Source organism: Carettochelys insculpta, chromosome 29 (genome assembly GCF_033958435.1).
Source record: "Carettochelys insculpta isolate YL-2023 chromosome 29, ASM3395843v1, whole genome shotgun sequence".
In the NCBI taxonomy this organism is placed as follows: Eukaryota; Metazoa; Chordata; order Testudines; family Carettochelyidae; genus Carettochelys; species Carettochelys insculpta.
In genome coordinates, this window is record NC_134165.1 from 1,382,884 (window position 1) to 1,404,897 (window position 22,014).

The following is a 22,014-nucleotide window of genomic DNA, read 5'->3' on the forward strand; positions in this document are numbered from 1 at the left end:
TTCGTTTCAGCCTTCAGGCTTGCACAGCTGAAAGGGCAGGCGAGCTGGCCCATCTGCGTACTAATCTCTTTGGCAGCACTAGCTGCAACAAATGAGCTGGTTGGTTGGGCAACTGGAAGAGGGCTGCACTTTGCTGCCTTCATCTTTTTCACAAGCAGCACCAAGGTGGGTAGCAAACTGTCAGGGTTCCACCAGACACCCTGACTGGTGTCCCTCCTGCCTCAGGCTTGCCAGGCACCAGCCAGGGCTGCTTTACCCAGTGACTTGCCTAGTGAGGCCAAGGCATGTGATGTTGCAGGTGAAGGGTGGTGAGGCTGCTGGGCAGTGGGCTGTGCTCAGGCAGGAGCAGTGTGGTACCAAATGCTTGGCAGGAAAGCACATGTCTTCCTGGGGGAAAACCGCCCTTACACTTGAAGGCTGCCATCTTGCTTCTTCAACCCACCTGTACAGGTGTGGCTCTTCTTCTCTGCAGGCCTGGGGCTGCTGGCTTGGTTACCTGTGCAAAGAGCATGTCTAATAACCCCTTGCTGCTGCTGCTGCTGCTGCTGCCCATTGTGGTGTTTCTGCAGCGGGTGCTGCCTGCAGGAGAGCTTGTTGCTGCTCATTTAAATAGGCTGAGCGAGAACCTGCTGAGGTGAGCCTGAGCTGAGTGTGAACAGAGCTGCGGTAAGCTCTTGCCTGCCGCTGGCAGCACTTGTGCAAGGTCCTTCCAGGTCACAGGGCCCTTTTCTCAAGGCAGGGGTGGAACCCTGACATTCGTGCTAGACTTGGGCATCGCAGGTGCCACTCTGTGTAAACTTCTGACAAGATCACTGAGCTCCTAGCAGTAAATTTCAAAGAAGGGCAGGATCAGCAACCCTCTTGGACAGGTGCTGAAACTGAGGCACAGAGCAGGGGTCTGGCTTGCCTGAGCTCACGTAGTGGAGTGGAGGCCTGTGCTTGGACTAGAATCCTCACTCTCCTGCCTGATACATGTTTGCTGCATCCCAGGCTGGGCCTGTTTCGAAGTGTCCCTTGGCAGAAATGCTGGGGTAGAAATGCAAAATTATTAAAAAAACCTGGGATGTGAGCCTGGCTTTGGTGTTGTCACAAAGTGCACTGTAGCTGTCCTGTGTGCTTTCTGAAACAGCTGCTTTTACACCAACACGGTTAACACCAGCCCTTGGATGCTGGGTGGGGATCCTGCCGCCTCTCCTGCTGGGTGTTTCCATATTTGTAAACCCACTCATGCCCCACAAGGCCACTTGAGCAACTGTCTCCATCACTGTGCTAATTGCCCATGCTGTGAAGTCTGACTCAGTGGGTACGTATGAGAGACACAAGTGTCCTTTCACTTCCCAGCTTCAGTGACTCCCTGAAGTTCGGAGTCAGGGCAGCGACTACAAGTTAATATGTGGTCTTGGCAGTTTGTTTGAGGGCGTTCTCTCTGCTGAGATGCTGCCTGAGATTATAGCAACTACAGCAAAGTTATGGCCCAGGCCAGCCTTTGTCGTGCTTGGACCCACCAGCTGTGTAACTGGGGCCTAGGAGGAGTGGATCCCCTACTGGGCATGTATCTCCACCTGGGTCTGGGCCATGCTTGTGATGAGTTGGTGCTGTGGTTCACTGGGGATGCAGGGGAGACAGCTATTGCAGTACAGTAACAGCAAGCTGGGGGTCTCTGCATGACCTCAGCACCAGACCTGCATCTCCTGAGGGCGTTTCCTCTTTCTCATCAGCATGGTGCACCTGGGGCCATGGTGGGAGTTGGGGGGGTCACCAGGCCCTGCAGCCCCACCCATAGTCAGATGTGACTCTCAGCAGGGACAGCAGAAGGGTTATGAGATGATGGGCACAGTACGGAACAGACTTGTCAGCATAGGAGCCAAAAGCCTCAGTGCCATCCATCTTGGGAAGAGAGGCCCCAGCCCTGGCCCCCCTTCCTCCCTCTCCAGCCAGCTTAGACTGCTCCACTCAACAGCCCAGTTCAAACCACCCAGGCCCCACCTCCTGCCTTTGTCCTGGTTCCAGGGGAAGAAAGGTGGGACCTGGTTGCCTAGGTTACAAGTGGCCTAGAGGACTATTATGTGTATGTGAGACATCAGCACACCAACACTCCCAGCACTAGCCAGGCACTGAGACTGTGCCTAGGGAAACTGAGGCACCCAACTTGGGTTATTGGAGGACAGCAGGAGACACATGCAACCCAACCAGGGGACTCAGAGTTCCACACACCCACACTTGGCCGCATCGATGTTGCTGTTAACCCCCCTGAGCTTAGCAAGCGGGGAAATTGCAATGGGGAGGAGGGTGACTGCTGGAATCATGGGGCACCTCTTGGCAGCAGCTCAGGCTGGAGCTAGACTGGGCCTGTCCAGCCCAACCTAGGCTTGACCTGCAAACTGAAGGCTGTGAGCTGAGGCTGGGGTGAACAGCAGGCGTTGGGCTTGTGCGCTGAGAACGACCCTACTGAGACCTGAGTTCTTATTGCAAGCCACTCTCTGGCCCCATTGCACCTGCCTCTGTGCCCTCCTCCCCTCACCCCATGCTAGCCAAAGCCTGGCATGGGTTGCACGGTGCTATTGTGTGAGGTGGTGGGATGGAGCATGCAATGCAAGGAGCTGCTCCCCTCAAGGGGCCACCCAGATCCAGCCTGTAGCTGGAGCCCCTGCTGCAGGGTGATTCTGCAGATGCTGAATGTTTTCCTGTTAGTGGATTTCTTTATCTCTGCCCCATCTCCCTGATCTGAGCAGTGGGGAGGCAGGACTCAGCCTGCAGCATGCTATCTTTGTCCCTGCACGCCGGGGGATGGGAGGTTGAGTCTTCCCCACTACCGGTCCAGCCCTGTCCCAGTGATGCCACTGGGCACCATGAGGAAGAGTGATGGGGTGGGGAGGGTGCTATGGCAACCAGCTGGCACAGAGAAGATGGGAAGGAGTTGCCTAGCAACTGAGGCAGTGCCAGGATGTTCTGATATAACAAGCCTTGATGTTTGGGAGGGGGGTAGGGGGATGTGTCCTTGTCCAGGCTGTCCTGGGTGAGTATGGTGAGAGGACAGAGCCAATGTCTGTGAGTGTGGGAGCCAGAGGAGGGGCGAGTGTGGAGGGTTGGGAAGGGAAACCATGGGGGGGGGCGTTACCCACATCACTGGAGCAGCAGCCAGGCTGCAGCGCCCAGCTAGGGAGAGGCGCCCAGGGCCCAGGCAGAGCTGGTGACTGCAGGGCTCCAGCACCAGGGCTGGATTCATCCCAGGGACACCTGGGGGCGTTGGTGTCCCTTTAGACGGACCACTCACTGCACCCCTCTCCTGGGCCAGGGTTGCCCCTGGTTGGACCCCCATGTCCTGAGGTGACTCGGGGCTCTGCCCACCCCCACACACCCATGGAAGCGCCAAGCCCTACCAGGGCAGCAGTTTGCTAGCTCCGAGAGGTGCCTGGGGGAGGGACTTGCATTGCCCAGCGGGGGGCATCAGGGGCCCTGGTGGAACAGCTGCCCCTCGCTGGCACCAGTCGGGTACTTAAGTGTCACCAGACATCTGTTGTCTCACCCCCCCCTGCTTTATAAACCACCTCGTCTCTATACACCCCCCCGGGCCTTGCTGCTGGGGTCACTGGTGCTGGGCTCTGGCCCCAGCCCTGTTCTATGGCTTGCCACTTCTCAGGCTTGGGCTCGAGCAGGCTGCTGGCAGAGCGCTGGCTCGGCCCACATTACTGAGCACTGTGCAGGGAAGCCACAGGTGGACCCAGCCTGGGACCAAGCACGTACTCAGCTGTGCCCCCACATGGGGGGAGCTGCTGCCGGCTGTGTCCCTGGGGCTCCCACCCTAAGGGCTTGGCCCCCGCCCCCAGTGACCTCCACAGGTTGCTGCGTGGTGAGTGCAGCCCAGGCAAATGAGCACAGTTCTGCCCGGCCCTGCCAACCCGCCTGCATGCATGTAACGCCCATCCTGCACTGGTGTCAGGTCTGCAGCAGGGGCCGCACGCCAGGCCTTAGTCATGTCCATTGCAGGGGCTGTGGCAGCAGCTGGCTTTGTAGCCAGACACTCCCTGGAGCCCAGCTGTGACCCCCACTGCCACTGGCCCTGTACACCCCCTCGCTCGAGTGCAGCTGCTCCTGCCTGGTGACAGCTGTGAGGCCAGCCGCCCAGCGCCCCATCAGCTCCACCGACCTCGCTCAGCTGTGGCCCCGTGCGCCTTCAGGGAGTCCCACAGCACAGGAAGGGCTGGCCTTCCCCACCCCTCCTGGGGGCCCCAGCCCCTGCCCGCACTGCCAAAGGCTTCAGGGGCCATCGTGGCAGCAGTGAGGTTGGGGGGGGGGGGGCAATCACTTGAACCCGGCTTTAAGGAGATGGGGAGACTGGCAAGGCTGAGAAATGACGTGCCTGGACAGTGCTGTCGCCTGGCCCAGGGCCAGCCCATTTATTACAACTCTAGAGAGCAGTAAATTAATTCAAAGCCCGGCACAAAACTTTCACAGCTGTGAGGTCAGGCAGCCTCCCTGGGCATGGGAAACCTGGGGGTCCTGGCACCTATGGCTGGGGGGGGGGGGGGCTGTCACCCTCCCCTCCCCCCCATTCTCAGTGTTGGGAGGAGTTAGCATGTGCGGGGGCGGCATTGGCTGTGGGCCAGCCAAAACCCCCTGAAGCCACCAGGCTGGAGCAGCTGCCCCAGGCCCAGAATAATTGGTCAAAGTGGCTGATGTTAGGCCTTTGTGTGTGTGTGTGTGTGTGCGTGCGCGTGCGCGCACACACATATTTATGTACATGGGAGGGTGAATACACAGGGAGTTTGGTGTCAAGTGCCAAAGGGGCAGCTGTGTTAGTCTGTAGCCACAAAAATGAGAAGTCCTGTGGCACCTTGTAGACTAACAGGCTTGTTTGGTGCATAGGATCACAGCGGGAGCTGTGTTAGTCTATATCTTCAAGCACACCAGGAAGCTATACGGGAGCACACGCTTTCTTGGGCAAAGACCCACTGATGAAGCAGATTTTTGCCAATGAAAGGTGATGCTCCAAGCTACCTGTTAGTCTATATGGTGCCACAGGGCTTCGTTTTGCTTTGGAGCATACGTGGGCGTGGGCAGAGGCCAGCCTGCGGCTGACAAAGCGGCTTGCTGTCCACAAAGGGTTACGCTCCAAAAAAGTCTGTTAGGCTATAAGGTACCACAGGATTACACACACACACACACACACACACTGGTGTGCACACTGGTGAGCGTGTGAGCACCCGTGTGTCTCATGGGGTGCATACATGGGGTGTGTGTCCGTCCATCCATTGGAGGCGTATACACTGGCCTGCATATGGGGGTGTCAGTCTGAGCTGGGATCCATGCCCAAGCCTGTGCTCCTGCCTGTGCCTGTCCCCTCTCACTAGCTGGGGCAGGTCTTGTTCCTTGCCTGGAAGTCCGGCCAGATCCTCAGCAGGTCCGTGGGCCCGTAGTGATGCACCATCACCAGCCGGGAGAAGCGGCACTTCTCGTACTCCAGCTTGTAGACGTTGAAGAGGCCCCAGGGGCTGTTGGTCACGTTGATGCCCAGCCTGTGCAAACAGATTCCCACGAAGGCGTCCTCCATGTGGATGACCTGGAGGGTCTGGGCCACCCCATATACCTTCTTGGCCAGGTCTCCAGAGAGCACATAGGCAGGCCCGCCGCAGTAGGGTGGGTAGGTGTCATTGGGGTACACCTCCCGCGGCACGTACCACTTGTAGGCTTTGCTCCGTAGCGGCCCTGTGTTCCTATAGATGTAGCCAGTTATGTAGTCCTTCTTGGGTGGCCGCTGGGGCTGCAGCAGCCGCCGGACGAGGAACTCCATGTTGAGGAAGACATCGCTGTCAGCCTTCACCACGTAGCTGGCGTTGGGGCAGTGCCGGCTCACCCACTCCAGCCCCATCAGCGTCTTCAGGGTCAGGTTGTTGTAGGCGTCCAGGAAGTCCTGCTGGACGATGTCATGGTGCAAGTCGCTCTCCTCCGCCAGCAGCTGCTTCAGGGGGGTGCCATAGCGTGGGTGGAGCCCAACCAGGAAGAGCCGCAGGATGGAGACGCCAGGCACGGCGCTCTCATTGCCCCAGGTCTGACGGATGACGTTCCTCACCATGATGTCCTGGGGCTCCGTCACCACCAGCAGCACCAGAAAGGGCACCCGCGCCCGGCACTTGTCCGGCTCGTTCAGGAGGAAGCGGTAGCTGTAGGGGTAGACGACCTGCAGCGGGTGCCTAGTGGACGCCGGTGGGCGGCTGGGCATGGGGTGGGCGTCTCCAGCTCTCGCCTCCTTCTGTCTGTTTGGCCCCCAGAAGTCAGGAGTGTCCTGGAGCATCCTAGTCTCTGCAGGCTCAGGGAAGGGGGCTCCCAAGAGCCCCAGCTGCAGCCTCCAGGCGGCCTCCTGATAGACCACGACACCCAGCAGGAAGAAGCAGGTGGAGAAGCAGAGCAAAAGCAGCTTGCGTGGGCAGCCCCCCAGCATGGCGGCGGCGGCTCTCGGGGCCCTTGTTCCAGCACAGACCTAGAGAAAGGGAGGCCCCCCCCCACTTGTGTTAGAGTGGCCAGGAGCCTGGGGGGGGGGAGCCCATCCTCCTAGGGCTGTGCCCCTCGCCCAGCTCACGCCCCGCAAGGCTGGGCTGGGTCTGCTCCTGAGATCTCCCTGTGCTGCAGGGGAAGGGGCCATGACACTCCGCTGCCCGGAATGCCCTTGCGTGACACCAGGGGGCGCTGTGCTGCCGGGAGCTGGGCGGGGGGCGCTCAGCAGGGGGCGCTCCCCCCCCCCCCGCCCTCAGTGCAGGCTCCCACCCCCAAGCGTGGCACTAGGGGGCGCTGTGCTGCAGGGAGCGGAGGGGGGGTCAGCAGGGCGCGCTCTCCCCCCCCCCCGACCTCAGTGCAGGCCCCCACCCCCAAGCGTGGCACTAGGGGGCGCTGTGCTGCAGGGAGCGGAGGGGGGGTCAGCAGGGCGCGCTCTCCCCCCCCCCCGCCCTCAGTGCAGGCCCCCACCCCCAAGCGTGGCACTAGGGGGCGCTGTGCTGCAGGGAGCGGAGGGGGGGTCAGCAGGGCGCGCTCTCCCCCCCCCCCACACCTCAGTGCAGGCCCCCACCCCCAAGCGTGGCACTAGGGGGCGCTGTGCTGCAGGGAGCGGAGGGGGGGTCAGCAGGGCGCGCTCTCCCCCCCCCCCGACCTCAGTGCAGGCCCCCACCCCCAAGCGTGGCACTAGGGGGCGCTGTGCTGCAGGGAGCGGGGGGGGTCAGCAGGGCGCGCTCTCCCCCCCCCGACCTCAGTGCAGGCCCCCATCCCCAAGCGTGGCACTAGGGGGCGCTGTGCTGCAGGGAGCGGGGGAGGTCAGCAGGGGGCGCTCTCCCCCGCCCTCAGTGCAGGCCCCCATCCCCAAGCGTGGCACTAGGGGGCGCTGTGCTGCAGGGAGCGGGGCGGCTCAGACCACGGTTCTGTCCCCTCTGATCCCAGATTCGGGCTCAGTGGGTGATACAGTAAAAAAGATCCCCGGCTGGTTTGCTCGGGCCTGGCTGTGCTGGTCACGCTGCGGCCCTGAGACACCTGCCCCATTCCATGGCCCATCCGTAACGCCTTCGTGCAATAGCAGTACGGTGTCCCTCGGCACCCCAGCCCCCCAAACTACTGTGCAGTGTTGTTGTGGGGCTTTGTACATGCCCTGCTCCACCCCAGAGACAGCTGCATGTCAGTGGCTGATGAGCGGCATTTCCCGTCGCTCCCAGAGAACAGCTTGCGCTCCGTACACGCCCGAAACACTCGGTGGGGCGCGGGGCGGGAGTTCCTGGTATCTGTGAGGCAGGAGCTGGAAAGACCAGGCAGGATGCTGTGAGTCCAACCCAGCCTGCCCCACGTAACCCTGGGCAGGCAGCTCTGTGGCGCCAAGCCAGGTCCTACGGCAGCTCCGCGAGTCACCCCCACGAACCGGCTCCTCCGGCCCGCCCCGCAGCATCCTGGAACTTTGAGTCCCAGATTGCGGGGGATCCGGGAGTGGCGGAGGGAGTGGGGGGCACAGGGTTTCACGCTCAGCCCGGTGCGAGGGAAAGGGAGCCCAGCAGCATGTGGGCCTTCGCCCGGAACAAACATGGGGCGGGAAGGGGGCGGCCGGCCCAGAGATGACAACCGCACACTTCCGCCACGCCTTAGCCGCGTGCTGGGGAGTGGGCAGCCGGGCTGGCGTGGTGCTGACGCACATTGGCTGATTTATTTCGTCCTCGGCCGCTCCAAATCTCTTGGGAGCAGCAAATGCAACAGAATGGAGGCGGGAGGGGAGAAGTTGGGGGGTGTCGGATCCGGGACGCCTGGGTTCCAGTCCCAGCCCGGGGAGGGGTCGCGGGGAGATCGCGGGATCCAGGAGGCCGGGGCGCTAGTGGGGGGGGGGGGGGGGCTGGGAGCCAGGACTCCTGGGTTCTCTGCTAGCTCTGCTCTTGCGTCACGAGGTGAGCGGAGCGAAGGGCTTGGGATCCTGTTTGGCAGCAGCCCAGCGGGGCTGAGCCCCGGCCCGGAGCAGCACTCAGCTGGCTAACAAGGAAGCGCACCACCCGGAAAGGCAAACAGGGAAGAGGCGCTTTACGGTGCCGGCCGGAGCCGGGAGGGGAGCGCCCTGGGGAAATCCCTGCCCTGGCCTTCCGGGCGCGTTTTCGCGCCTGTCTTTCCGCCACGTGCGAGGTCCTGCCCGGAGAGATGCCCCGCCAGTGGCTGCTCTGCATCTGGGTAACAGCCCTTCGGGGCGGCGGCTGCTTTAGCCCAGCCCCGGTGGCTCGCGCTGGGGATCTGAGGTTCAAGCACCCCCGCCCCGAGTCGTTCATTGCCGGGGGAGGGTGGCAGCCCCGGGAGGCCACGGCCAAGTCCAGAGCCACCGCCGGTGTCAGGTGCTGCCCAGACCCGCACTGAGCTCAGGGCGCCTCGGTGGGGCGGTAGCCGGGCACCGGCCAGTCTGCAGGATCGGGCCCAGTGGCTGCTCCAGAGCAGACGCTGCAAAGGGGGTCGCGGAAGTGCCGCAGCGGCAGCCGGGGGAGGAGGGGTGAGGCTGCCTGGATCCTCGGGGGCGCTGAGAGCGCTGCGGCTGGGAACATACCCCGGGAGTCCTGGCTCCCAGCCTGTGCTCGCTGTACGCTGGGCGCCCAGCTGATTAGCCAGACCCAGAACAGGGGGTTGTGGTTCATATTCGCACATGGCTCGGGGCACATGGGTGTGAAAGATGGAGCGAATCCTGCTGCCCGCCCCGGCTCCACGCAGACCTCCCAGGGCTGGGACAGGAACCCAGGAGTCCTGGCGCCCACGTCACCTCCGCCAGCGCTAGGACCCCCGTTTCCTCCCAGGGCTGGGACGGGAACCCAGGAGTCCTGGCCGCCGGGCCGGGCAGCTCCTGGGTGGAGCTAACCGCTCACTCCCACCGCCTCGCTGTCTCAGTCATCCGAGAGCCTGGCTTGGACTTGGAGGGGAGCGGGACAGGGACAGGGACAGGGACGGGACCCCCCCCCTCCCCGTTCTGTGCAGGGTCCGCGGAGGTGGCGGAGGGGGGGGGAAGGGAGCGTAGACTTCCCCATAATTCCCGTAATAAATAACGCAGCAATAGAGGCCTGGGCCACAGGTAGGATGCTCGGGCTCTACCGTAATACACTTAATAAAGGCTATCAAACAAAAAAGCAGCCCAGTAGCACTTTAAAGACGAGGAGACTCATGTGTCAGGTGCGGAGCTCTGGCGGGACAGACCCGCTGCTCCCCCCGAGCCGGACCAGCCCCGGCTCCGCAGAGACCCACGAGCAGTAATCGGGGGGGGGGGGGACAAATGGGAAACTTCTCACGGGAGCGGATCGGGGCCGGGGCTCAGGAGCTGGAGGGAGCCAAGGGCGCAGAAGGGCCCCGGCGCAGCCCCAGCCCGGCTCCAGCCGCTTTGAACAAGCGCGTCCAGCAGCCTCCGGCCGAAGCAGTGTGAAAACCGACAGCAAACCCCCGTCATCAGCAGCCGGGCCGGCTCGGCTGCACGGCAACGCCGGCGGCCCCGCTGGTGGAGCGGGCGAGTTTGAAGCCCGTCCAATCCGAGAGCGGCCTGTGTCGTGTTAGCGGAGGAACAGGAGAACGAGCCCCTGCCCGGGTCAGGCCCGGCGATGGGATCCGCGAGCGCCGCCGGACGCGCTTGTGCGCTCAAATCGGCCGGGGCCGCAGGGGGCCCTTCTGCGCACCCCCGCCCCGATTCGCTCCCGTGGGAAGTTTCCCATTTGTCCCCCCCGGTTACTGCTCGGGGGTCTCTGTGGAGCCGGGGCTGGTCCGGCTCCGGGGGGCGGGGGGCAGCGGCTCTGGCGCCCGTGGGCTCCGGCCGCTGGTCGCTTTCGGGCTAGGGCGGTTCCCTGGCTTGCTAACAAGGGCCACTGGTCAGCTGGCGCTGTAACGCCCCGGAGCGCTGGGCAGGGTGAGGCCAGGGGGAGATCGGAGACCCTCGGCCGGGCGTGGCGGCCCCCAGGCCCCTGGGGCGGGGGCTGCAGCACCCTCGCACCCGGAGGTCGCCCGGGAGAGCTGGCAGGGATGGGGGGAGGGGCAGTGTTGCAGCACCTCTGGAGTGGGGGCTGGGAGCCAGGACTCCTGGGTTCTCTCCCGGCTCGGGGAGGAGAGCGACGCCTAGTGGTCAGAGCAGAGACGGGGTTTCTCCTACCAGCTTCGTTCAGATCCGCTCGCCTACTCCGTGCCTCAGTTCCCCTCTGTCACTGCGGGGGGAGGGGCGCTTCTGCCCCTGCAAAGCGCCTGGGGGTCCGCGGAGGGAAAGCGCCAGCGGGACTGGGGCTTCTCCAAGGGCCGGTGCTTCCGGGGCCCCTTCCCCTCGGCGCCTCTCCCCCGCTTTGCACCCAGGGGCCGAGAGCGGCTCTGCAGCTGCCCCGTTTCCCACAGGAGCTCCCCGGCCCGGCGCTAACCGCTGCTCCGGCACAGGCTGAAACGCGCCCCGGGGCATGTGACTGGGGGAGCTGCGGCGGGAGCCCACCGGCGTGGGCCCGGGCACAGGATCGAGACCCTATTCGGGGGGCGGTACCGGGGCTTTGAGAACTGCGCCCCCAGCAAAGGCGCCGAGGGTTCCCCCTGCTGAGCCACGCGCGGCTCCCGGGAGGCGTTCAGCGGGCGCAGGGTCTGCCGGCTCCCCGGGCTGGGACTCGCGAGAGCGGAGGCCGCTCCCGCCGCCCGCGCTGCGTGCCTCAGTTTCCCCCCTCGCTCCATGGGCGCGGCCGCGCTGCGGGGCCTGGACGGCGGCCCTGGGCTCTGCCAGGCTGGGCGGGGAGGGAGTCAGCCCCACGCAGCCGCCAACCCAGCGCGAGAGGAGCCCGGGCTCGCCCCGCGGAGACCCAGCGCAGGGCCGCCGGCCCCGGCCGCGGAGGGTCCCGCTGTGCGGAATAAAGTTGTTCTGCGCCCCGAGGCGCGCGGCTGTGCACCACCGAGAGACGCTCCGCTGGCCGGGCGGCCGCTCGGCGCTGCGCTCTGGCTAGACCCCGCGCCCCATGGAAGCCAGCGGAGCTCCCAGCCAGGCCGCCGCCCCAGAGGGGACTGGGGGCTCCCCGGGCTGGCTGGGCGCCCTGCCCGGAGCAGAGGAGTCCGCGTTGTCCCTGCCAGCTTCCTTGCTCACCTGTGGCCGGCCGAGCTGGCGCCGCTCAGCCGGGCGTTAAAGCGGTGTGTGGGGCGGGGACGGTCCGGGACGCCTGGGTTCTACCCCCGGCACTGAGCAGGGAGTGGGTTAGCGCAGAGAGCTGGGACGCCTGGGTTCTCTCCCGGCTCTGGGGGGCAGTGAGCTGCAGTGGTTAGCGCAGGGGAGGAGCTGGGCGTGTCTAGCGGTGGGGCGGGGAGCGGAGCTGCGAGGCCACCTGAGTCCTCTTCCTGCTCCTGCCACGGGTTCGCACCTGCCCTGCCCCAGTTTCCCTCCCGCGGGGGCCCCTTTCCCGGGGCAGAGTGGTCCTTCACCTCCCCCCAGCTCACCGAAGCGCCAGCTGGGGCTGCTACCCCCCCACGGGGCATTACACGCTGCGGAGGCCGGGCACGGGCCGGTCTTCCCGAGCGATGCTCAGTGCCAGAGCCAACGGGGACCCTGCTGGAGACAGCGGGGCCAGGACCTGCGCCCGCCCGCCCCCCCGCTCCGCTCCAGGCCTGGCTCGGCCCGGGGGCTGTCCGCTGGGAGCGGCGGGGAAGCTCCCGGCGTGCCGTGGGGGCTGGGCGCGTCAGACCCCAGCCTGGAAGGAGCAAGGAGGCCACGCGCCCAGCGTGAAAATGCAGCTGCGTCTGGGGCGGAGCCTTGTTCTCCCTGAGCCAGCCAGGGCCACGCCCTCCACGTGAGACCCACATGCAAGTTTCCGGGGCTGGCCTCGGCCAGCCCAGCCCCCTGCCACTGGTGACAGTCCCGGGAGGGGACAGCGGCCCCGCTCCTGCTCTCGGGCCCGGCGGGGAAGCTGAAGGGATGTGGGGCCACCTGTCAGGTTACCACAAGAACAGGCAGGGCTGTACGTGGGGGAGAGGGGAAGGATCAGGCTCAGGGCTGGCGGGGGGGGGGGGTGGACCACTACCGCCTGGTCCAGCCATCACCCTTCTCGCCCCGGGTGCTCTGGCAGGGGAACAGGACTCGTTCCCCAGCCCTGGGGTGATGCCTGCACATGGCCCTCTGTGCCCCACACCTGTGCCCCTTCTTGCCAGCTGAGAGCGAAGCTGACTGTGGATGGGGTGTAGGACCTGAAGCCCTGCATGGCACACGCCCCTCTCTGCAGCCCAGCATCCCTGCCCCCCCGCATCCACTTCCGCCCGAGCTAGGCCCCAACGCCAGCCCACCCACGCCCCCCGCCGGGACTCTTGCAGGGCATGGGCTGAAGAGGAACTTGCCCAAGCTAAAGAGCAGGGGACATTGCCTGGGCAGGGAACCAAGCCTGGCCTGGGCAGGGAACAAGCTCTATGCACCAGCCCCCTGCCCTGCTCCAGTCGAGCAGTAACTGGGCGTCTCTCTGGCCCCTGCTGTCCTGGATCTGGTCTCACCCACTCTTAGACCACAGGGCAGCTCCAGCTGGGGCTCAGCAGCCTCCTGACTCTGCCCCCCACCACTGATGGGCCATCCTGTGGGGCCAGGTGCGCCGGCTCTGCCTGGGGGCTGGTCACAGGGCTGCAGCGATGCCAACAGCTGCTGCTGGGGCAGAAGCCCCTGTAACCTGGGGGGCAGGGGCTAATATGGAGCTGGAGGGGGGGATTTGCACTATCCCAGGCTGCCCCTCCCCCAGCTGATAGAGTGCAAACCCAAGAGCGCTGCTTCCCAGGCACCGACCTGACTCAATAGGGGCTCAGCACCCTCTGCCCCACGGCTCTGCTGCCCCAGCGCCAGGCCCTTCCGGAGCTGGTGCTGTGGGTATTTCTGTTTCAGCCAAGGCCAAATGTCTTCTGTATTCACAGGACTCCGGCAGCTGGTGATTTGTGGGGATCCCAGGAAATGGGGCAAGATTCGCAGACCCCAAGGAGCGGTCCCCCCACTGCTGATGGAGCAGCCCCGAGGCAGCCAGCAATCCTGCCGAGCCTTATTGTATCCGTCCATCTAAGAGCCCAGGTGCACAGTGAGACCACAGTGAGACCAGACCTGGCGACATCTCTGGCCTGAAGACGTCCCTTGGCCCCTCTCCTGCACGCACTGGGCCAGGAGAGGGGCTCTGCATTCAAGCAGTAGTTCAGGGGTGGGGGGTCACCAGTGTATTTCGCTGCTTGCCTGACCCCAATCCTTTACCGGGGGGCGCATGCAGATCCCTCTGGGCCCTGTTCCCAACCCACTCCCAGCTGCAGACAGCCCCATCCGTGCTGGAAGAGAGCTGGGCACCAAGGAGAAATGCCCCAGGGGCCTTGGCATCCCAGGGCTGCTGCCAGCCTGGAGGGCCGGATCGCTGGGGCCAGTCTGTGTTGTGCGCCACCCAGGCAGGGCCTCCAGCAACCGCAGGGCCCAGCCCTGTCCGCCACCGTGCCAGGAAGCACTGGGCAGTGGGCACATCCGGCCTCTCCTGCAGGGCTCCCAGGGGTGGGCAGCCTGTCGGGAGGGACGGGACACCTCTGTGCTCAGGGGAGCAGCTGTCACCGGAGCCAGTGGGAGCCCAGGGTGCTGCACACCAGCCAAGTGGGTGGCAGGGAGGAACACACAGATGGGGTGTGGATTGTCTGGAGGCATGGGGCTGCTCCACCCTGTGATGGAGTGGGGGATACCTGTGTGTGTGTAAGTGGCTCACAGAGGGTGGAGGGCTCCTGCTGAGGGCAACCTTGACGACCAGGTAGCACCTTTGTACTGGAGCCAAAGCGGGAGGTGGAGCCTGAGGGGTTTGAATTGGAACTGGCAGTTGGAAGCAGTGAGTCTGGGCTGGGAGAAAGAGAGAGACAAAAGAGGGGGCAAGACCCCAGGCCCGGGGGGGCCCCTTGGGGCCTTCTCTCCCCAACATGGATGGGACTGGCTGTCTCTGCCGGCTGCACTGACTCCTCTGTACGACGCTGTGTCCTGTCGGCTAATGAACCCGCTGTTCTCCTGATGAGTGAGAGTCACTCCTGCCTGCAGATGGGTGCAGAGCTTGGGGGACCCCAAACCCCATCACACTGGTGTCAGGAGTGGGATGTTCTGAACCACAAGGATGGCACATCCAGTAGTAAGTGATGGGGGCCCTGGCAGAAGAAGTGGGGGGGCTGCGAGACTCAGGTGTGCTGACGGGCAGTGAGGTGCAGGTCCCCAAGGTGGAGGGGGCCTGCGGCCAAACCCCAGCAACTGCAGTCGTGGTCCTCGAGAGGGAGGTGTCACACCTGAGGAGGGATTACTTCTGGGAGTCAGTTGGAGTCAGTCCCAGAAGGTGGAGGGGCCAACCCCCAGGAACAAGTGACCCACCAGGAGGCTGACACGCTGAATGAGTGTGTCCCAAGACAGTGTGCTCCTGGTTCTTGAGAGCGGGTGTCACACCCGAGGAGGGGTTCCTCTGGGAGTCTGTTGGAATCAGTCCCAGAGGGCGGAAGGGCCTATGGCCTAACCCTGGAGAGCTTGTGACCTGCAAGGAGTCTGGCACACGGATTCTTCCAGGGATCATGGGATGCAGAGGGCATCAGCCTGAGAGTGTGCAACCAGGCTCAGCAGCTCCGCTGTGAAGTGGCAGCACCTGGAACCGAATCAAGATTAAAGGAGCCGGACAAGGCAGCGTGGATGTGCAGTGGCAGAGCTGAGGGTTAAGGAAACTTCTGCAGGGGTGAGCCCAGATCGGGGCAGGGAACCCTGGACTGCCTGGAGCTCTGAACCGAGTGGCCTGCCACAGCTCAAGGAGGGAAGGAGCAACTCCAACCCATCGTCCACTAGTGGCCAAGACAGATCTGCGAAGAGTTTTCCAGGCCTGGGCCGAGGAAGGTGCCTGTGTGTCTGTGCAGGAAAGCAGCTTGTCCGCTGGGAATGGCAAGTTGTCTGTGAGAGAAGCTGCTCCACCTTCTGTGTGCGTGTGGAGACCAGCCAGGGGGCTGGGAGAAAGGAGAGAGTGTCTCCCATTGTCTGTCTGTGTTGAACAGCAGCAGCAGCCTGGGGAGAGAGCAGAGCCTGCGTTTGGAAAAGGTGCCAAGGGGAAACTAGTCCATTGCCTGAGGAAGATTCACCAGCCTGGGGTGGCTGGAGAGGGAAACAGGAAAGAGCATTCCAGGTGTCTCTGAATCCAGCCATGGGGGCTGGAACAGAGGGAATGGCTCTGGGATGGGCAGTGGTGTCCCTGCTAAGGACGCTGGTGCTCGGTGCAAGAAAAGTGCTTCTGCTTCTAGGGAAGTGAATCCTTTGCCTGAGCCTGTGGGGGCGCTTGAGATGGGGCCAAGATCCCAGAGCTGGATCTGAGGGCAGCTGAAGCCCAGATGGGAAGTGGGCCTACCTCTGTGTCTCTCAGGGGGGGTGATCCTTAACTTGGTCTGATCCAGTCAGTATCATCAGGGAATCCCAGAGACCAAACCATTCTAGTACTTGCTCTTTGCTGATGCTGAGGTGTTACTGGGAGGGGTGAGAGGAGTCTGTCTGACCAGAGTCATCCTCTCGCCAGGGCACAGGAAGAGCAGATGGGCAGTGGAGTTACACTGCCTGATGAAGATAAAGGAGCTGGTAGCAGAGGGGAGGAAAGGGACCCTAACCTTCTGTCCGGTGGTACTGGCTGTCTGCCTGGAGGGGGATTACGTGGGAATCTGCCTGATGGGCCAGAAGTGATCCTGGGTGTAGGTGAACCCCAGGAGCTGGTTGTGGCTCAAGGGAGCAGTGCCCCTGTGGAGCCAGACAGGGGTGAGTTATTGTTTGGGGGAGCTCTTGAGGAAGAGAATTTCCCTGAAACTTTTCCTGACTCGTCTGTGGGGACTGCAGAAAATGGGAGTAAGGTGAAGGAGAGTGAACAGGAAAGGTGCATGTCTGTAAGAGCCAGAGCAGCCCTTTGCCTGGGGAGAAGTTTGTTTCAGCTCCTGATGGCCAGGACCTGCCTGAGTGTGAAACCACTGGCTGTGCTCTGGAAGGGTCCAAAGCAGGCAGTGTAAAAGTTTCTCAGGAATTGGAAGTTGGTCCAAGTAAAGTGAGAACTATCAGGGAATGTGAACAGCCCTGAGAGGACCAAGTGAAACGGCTGCACAGTCAGTCTCTGTAGGATGCAGGAGAGCGCCCGCAATTCCCCATTTCCAGCTGGTGGAAACACTTATATTCTTATAATGGACTCCACTTCTGATTCGATGGCGGAGGCAGAAGTTGGAGGTGGAAGGACAAAGGAGCTTTGGGCCTGGCGGGCCCGTAAGCAATAAACAGGGATTCCTCCTTGTGGTTCCTTCATGTGGATTCTGCCTCTGAGACTCACAAAACAACTTTCAGAAACCAGTTTGTTTTGCATATTTCCAGACTGGCTGGGATCGGGTCGTCTCCCTGAGATCATCAATGGCCCAGCTCTCGTTAGAAGGGAGGGCACAGCCAGAGAGATCAAAACAAAAAGCAGTCAAGTAACACTTTAAAGACTAGCAAAATGGTTTATTAGGTGAGCTTTCGTGGGACAGACCCACTTCTTCAGACCAGAGCCAGACCAGAACAGACTCAATATTTAAGACACAGAGAACCAAAAACAGGAAGCAAGGAGGACAAATCAGAAAAAGATAATCAAGGTGAGCAAATCAGAGAGTGGAGGGGTGGGGGGGAAGGTCAAGAATTAGATTGAGCCAAGTATGCAGAAAAGCCCATATAGTGACTCAGAAAGTTCCCATCACCATTTAAACCATATGTTAATGTGCCAAATTTGAATATAAAAGCCAGCTTGGCTACTTCCCTTTCCAGAACAGTGTGATAATTCTTCTTCAATAACACACATACCTTGAGGTCATTGACAGAATGCCCCATTCCATTAAAATGTCGACTAACTGGTTTGTGGATCTGGAGTGTTTTTATGTCTGTTTTGTGCCATTAACTCTTTGTCTAAGGGAGTTAGAAGTCTGTCCAATCTACAAAGCATCTGGGCATTGTTGGCACATGATGGCATATATGATGTTAGTAGAGGAGCATGAGAAAGTGCCCGTGATTCTGTGACTAACCTGGCAGCTTCGTCCACATATCTTCTCTGCTGGACCTAACCAGGTTACTCACAGAATCATCGTTGTTCCCTGTAACTAGTCTTGCAACCTCTCACATGAGAAGGAACATTCCAAACCTATTGTGTGGCATGGAAGGGGAAACTGAGGCACACAACCATTTTGGTGGTCTGGCTAAATGCCAAGGGTGGAAGCCTTGGTACCTTCCTTTACTGGACTGTAACTGAATTCCAAACATTTGCTGGAGCAGCTGTACGGGCTGGTGGGCAGACGGGGCAGGGCCCAGACCAGGGAAGAACTGTTTGACTTGCTGGTGCTGCAGCATCTGTATGGGCTCTGCCTGCCTGACCTGAGAACGTGGCTGATGGAGCGGAGACCGAAGCAGGGAGACCAACCAGCCCGAGGCAGCTAAAGGGACTTGCCCGGCTGCATCACATGAAAAGGGCCAAGACCAAGCTCCTGACAGGAGCCTCCCCTGGCAGGATTATGACACGGAGGCGGTAACATCAAGGGGAGCACCAAGGGGTTGGGGGGGGTACAGCCGATGCCCTGTCACACTGGGAGGGCCCCGAACTTCCCCAGGTCACCGGCTGAGTAACCCCGCTCAGTTCGGTCTGGAAGGGGGGAGAGATGTGATGAAGTGGGGGATACCCGTGTGTACGTGAGGGGCTCACAGAGGGTGGGGGGGCTCCTGCTGAGGGTAACCTTGACGACCAGGTAACACCTTTGTACTGGAGACAAAGGAGGAGATGGAGCCTGAGGGGTTTGAACTGGAACTGGGAGTTGGAAGCAGTGAGTCTGGGCTGGGAAAGAGACCAAGGAGGGGGCACGGCCCCGGCTCCAGGGGGCCCCTCGGGGCCTCCTCTCCCCACATGGATGGGACTGGCTATCTCTGCCGGCTGCGCTGACTCCTCTGTACGACGCTGTGTCCTGTCGGCTAATAAACCCACTGTTCTCCTGCCGAGTGAGAGTCACTCCTGCCTGCGGATGGGGTACAGAGTTTGGGGAACCTCGAACCCCATCACACTCCCAGAGCCAATGGGAATGCTCTGGCCCCCCAGTGCCCCCTGGGCCAGGTCTCTGGGCAGTGCCCCCATGGCACTGGCAGGAGAGGGCCCGGTGGCAGGAGGATTGAGCCCCGCAGGTGACCGGGGGCAGGTCCTGGCTTGGGGCTGGCAGTCCGTGGGCACAGGGGCAGGTGGATGGTCACAGGCGGCTGTTGTCCTTGAGGTCCTCAGAGCGGCTGATGCTGGCCTCGCGGCTGGGCTGCTGGATGCTCAGGGGGTCGGGCTGGATGAGGTACCTGGGGGAGATGAAGGAGCTGGGGGGGCGCAGAGACAGGCCCCCCCCCACGCAGCCAGAGAGCTTCTCCGGGAGCGGGGCATGGCGCAGACCTGCTGAGTCTCGCCCCTGGCCCAAGGGAGGGGGTGTGTCCTGCTGGGGGGCGGGGCACAGCCTGGGAATGGGGGGGCGGGGGTGGCTACGGGGGGAGCAGCACTGCAGCCTGGGCAGAGGGCGTGGAGCCCCCAGAGCTGCCCCCCTGGCTGTGCCACAGGCTGGGCAGAGGGTGTGGAGCCCCCAGAGCCCCCCCAGCTGTGCCACAGGCCGGGCACTCACACCACGTCGTGCAGCTCCAGCCGCGTGTCGGGCACGGGGTTGAGCAGGATGTAGGACAGCGCGTTGCCAGGGTCCATCACGTCCACTGCAAGGAGGGGGTGAGACCAGCCTGGGGGACAGGCCGTCAGCCAGCCCAGCCCGGAGCCACCCCAGCCACGATCAGCCCCGCCCAGCCTGGCTACCCCTGGTATCTCCTCCTCCTGGCCCAGCTCCCAGGATGTCACCAGCCCAGTCTCTGCCCCATCACCGTCCCCCCGGCTTGGCCCCTGCCCGGCCCCTGCCCCGTCACTGTCCCCCCAGCCCAGCCCAGCCCCTGCCCATCACCGGCCCGGCCCCTGCCCTGTACTGTATCCGGCGGCCGAGAGCCCCAGGTGCGCCATGTGGGTGCGGACCAGGGCGCTGAGCTCCTGGCGCTCCGAGCGCCGGTGCAGCGTCAGGCGCTGCTGGCTGATGCGCTCAGCCGCCGTCTTGCTGGGCTGGCGCCCGCCTTTGCAGCTCAGCCACCGCGCCCACGGCAGGCTCTTGCGGCGCAGCAGCGGGTGCTCGGCCGGCTCGCTGGCCGTGGACCTGCGGTGCCCCAGGGGGCAGACGAGGGCGTCCCGGGGGGGCAGGATCAGCACCAGCTTTGCACCCAACCCCCCTGGAGAGGAGACGATCCTGCGGCTCTTTATGGGGAGCAGAGAGGGGTCCAGCCCCTAAAGTGGGGCCTGAGCGTTACCAGGCCGGGCAGGGGTGCGGGGGACCGTCTCTGGCCCTGCAGGTGGAAGGCTCCAGCACAGTCCCCCGGGGGATGCGGGGGGGGCACCTGCTCTCCGGGGGGTGGGGTCCAACCCTGCTCCCAGCCTTGCTCCTGGGGGGGGAGGCCCTGCAGGGGATAGGCAGGTGGGGGGATGGGGCAGCCCAGCGGGGGAGCAGAGCCTGGCAGGTGGCGGGGGTGGGGACAGGTGGGGCTGGGCCAGCAGGGCAGGGGGCCTGGCTGGAGGTGGGGCTGGGCCGGGCCAGGCCGGTGGTACCTCGGCTGAGGAGAAGGGCCGGCACTCGGTCCAGTAGATGCCAATGGGGACGTCCCCAGTGCTGGAGCAGAGCTTCTGGTAGAGGCGCCCGTAGGATCGGATCCACAGGACGTCCTCCGTCACCCTCAGCTGTGGGGTAGAGACGGGGTCACCCTGCGGGGGAGGGGGCATCTGCCTGGCCCTGGGTTCCCGCCCCTCCCCCACTGCAACGCCAACACCCCCAGGCGTCTGCGGGGGGCCGAGAAGGGAAAGGTGGGGGCACAGCGAGAGAGGATGCATGGACAGACAGACGGCTGGGCATGGGGAACAGCGGATGGAGAGACAGACGGAGGGCTGTGCTGGGATGGAGGAACAGCTGGATGGACAGACACAGGGCTGTGGTGAGGTGGAGGGAGGAACGGACAGACAGAGGGGCACCCCTCGGGCTCCTCTCCCCAGGACGGGTTGGAATGACGTCTCCGATTGCTGCACTGACTCTTCTGTAAGAAACTGGGCATCTGTTGCCTAATAAACTTCCTGTTGTACCTGCTGAGTGAGCCACTCCTGCCTGCAGCCGTGGTGCAGTGCATGGGGACCCTGAACCCCATCACACTGGTGTCAGAAGTGGGATGCACTACACCCACGGATGAGCTCCTAGCAGTGGCTGACTGAGCGCAGGAGAAGGAAGGAGCCCCACAAGAGCCAGAGCTGGAACAGAGCAATTCCTGCAGCTGCTGCTGGTGAGTGGATACCCCGGGAGACAGCGGGGAGATGGATTATACCTGACTCCTGAAGGCAGAGCTAGCAGGGCTGTGCAGAGAGAGGGGCCTGCCCATGGGGAAGGCGACCAAGGCCCAGCTGATTGCCCAGCTGGAAGAGAGTGACCGATCTGGGGGGGCAGAGCCTGTCCCAGCAGGAAGTGGCCGGTCACCCCCTGGAAGCATTTCAGATTCTCAGACAGGAGCAGGGGCTCGACGCTGTCAGACAGAGGCGGTGCCCGCCGGGTCGCGCTCAGCTAGCGGTGGTCCATCGCGGGCAGAGTTCCCTGCCGCAGAGCTGCGATGGCTGGAGCTCGAGGTGAGATTAAAGGAACTGGAAGCCCAGGAACGGCAGAGGGAACATGAGCACCAGGAACGGGACAGAGAGCGTGAACACGAGCACCAGCTACAAGAGAGACAGCGGGAGGAGAGAGAGAGCGAGAGCGGGAGCATGAGCGGGCCATGACAGAGGCGATACGCCGAAGCCCCAGCTGCGGTAAGCGGGGAGAGGGCCAGACGGCTCGGGGTGGCCAGTCACTTGGAGACGCGTGTGCTGGCCCAGTGTCAGGACCCAGGGGACATGGACGAGTTCCTCACCGCCTTTGAGCGAACCTGTGAGTTGCATGAGGTTCCCCCAGATGAGTGGCTCCGGCACCTCACCCCCTTGCTGGGCTAGAAGGCCGCAGTGGTGCTCAGCCAGCTGGTGGGGCTGCAGCCTGGTGACTATGAACAGGTCAAACAGGCCCTGCTGCATAAGTTTGGGCTGACTCTGGAGGTGTACAAGAAGTTGTTCCAGGAGGCGCAGAAGAGGCCAGAGGAAACCTATGTAGATGCAGACTCCTGCCTGATGCAATACTACTGGAAGTGGGTGTTCGGGATGGGAGCCCAGTCCATAAAGGACCTAGTCAAGCTGACAGTCCTGGAGCGATTCTACGAGATGTGCTCACCTGACCTGAGGGTGTGACTCATGCACCAGACGCCTGGGGATCCACACAGCGCAGGGAAGGTGGTGGATGACTTCACAAACAGCCGGGCCAGGTTTGAAAGTGAGCCCCACAAAGAGGGGGAGTCCCGGAGAGAGAGGGAGTCCCGGAGAGACCCATTCCTGGCTGTACGACAGAGGGGACCACCTCTTG

At 63.1% G+C, this 22,014-nt stretch overlaps 2 protein-coding genes across 2 annotated transcripts in view; both read right to left on the reverse strand.

Annotated features, from left to right (window-relative positions):
* Nucleotides 1-4,374: 4,374 nt before the first annotated feature.
* LOC142003332 (beta-1,3-galactosyltransferase 1-like) lies at nt 4,375-11,709 on the reverse strand. Its single transcript, XM_074980207.1, has 2 exons — nt 11,579-11,709; nt 4,375-6,478 (listed from the first exon to the last, which is right to left on the reverse strand). Exon 2 carries the CDS (start codon nt 6,437-6,439, stop codon nt 5,348-5,350), a length of 1,092 nt encoding a protein of 363 aa, XP_074836308.1. The 5' UTR covers nt 6,440-6,478; nt 11,579-11,709; the 3' UTR covers nt 4,375-5,347.
* A 5,238-nt stretch (nt 11,710-16,947) lies between these two features.
* Nucleotides 16,948-22,014, reverse strand: part of LOC142003310 (potassium channel subfamily T member 2-like) — a 57,437-nt gene continuing 52,370 nt past the window's right edge. The window contains exons 27-29 of the mRNA XM_074980149.1: nt 20,142-20,270; nt 19,129-19,237; nt 16,948-18,814 (exon numbers count right to left, since the gene is read on the reverse strand). Coding sequence (XP_074836250.1) covers nt 18,718-18,814; nt 19,129-19,237; nt 20,142-20,270 — 335 coding nt within the window. The 3' untranslated portion in view covers nt 16,948-18,717. The remainder of the gene's footprint in view (nt 18,815-19,128; nt 19,238-20,141; nt 20,271-22,014) is intronic.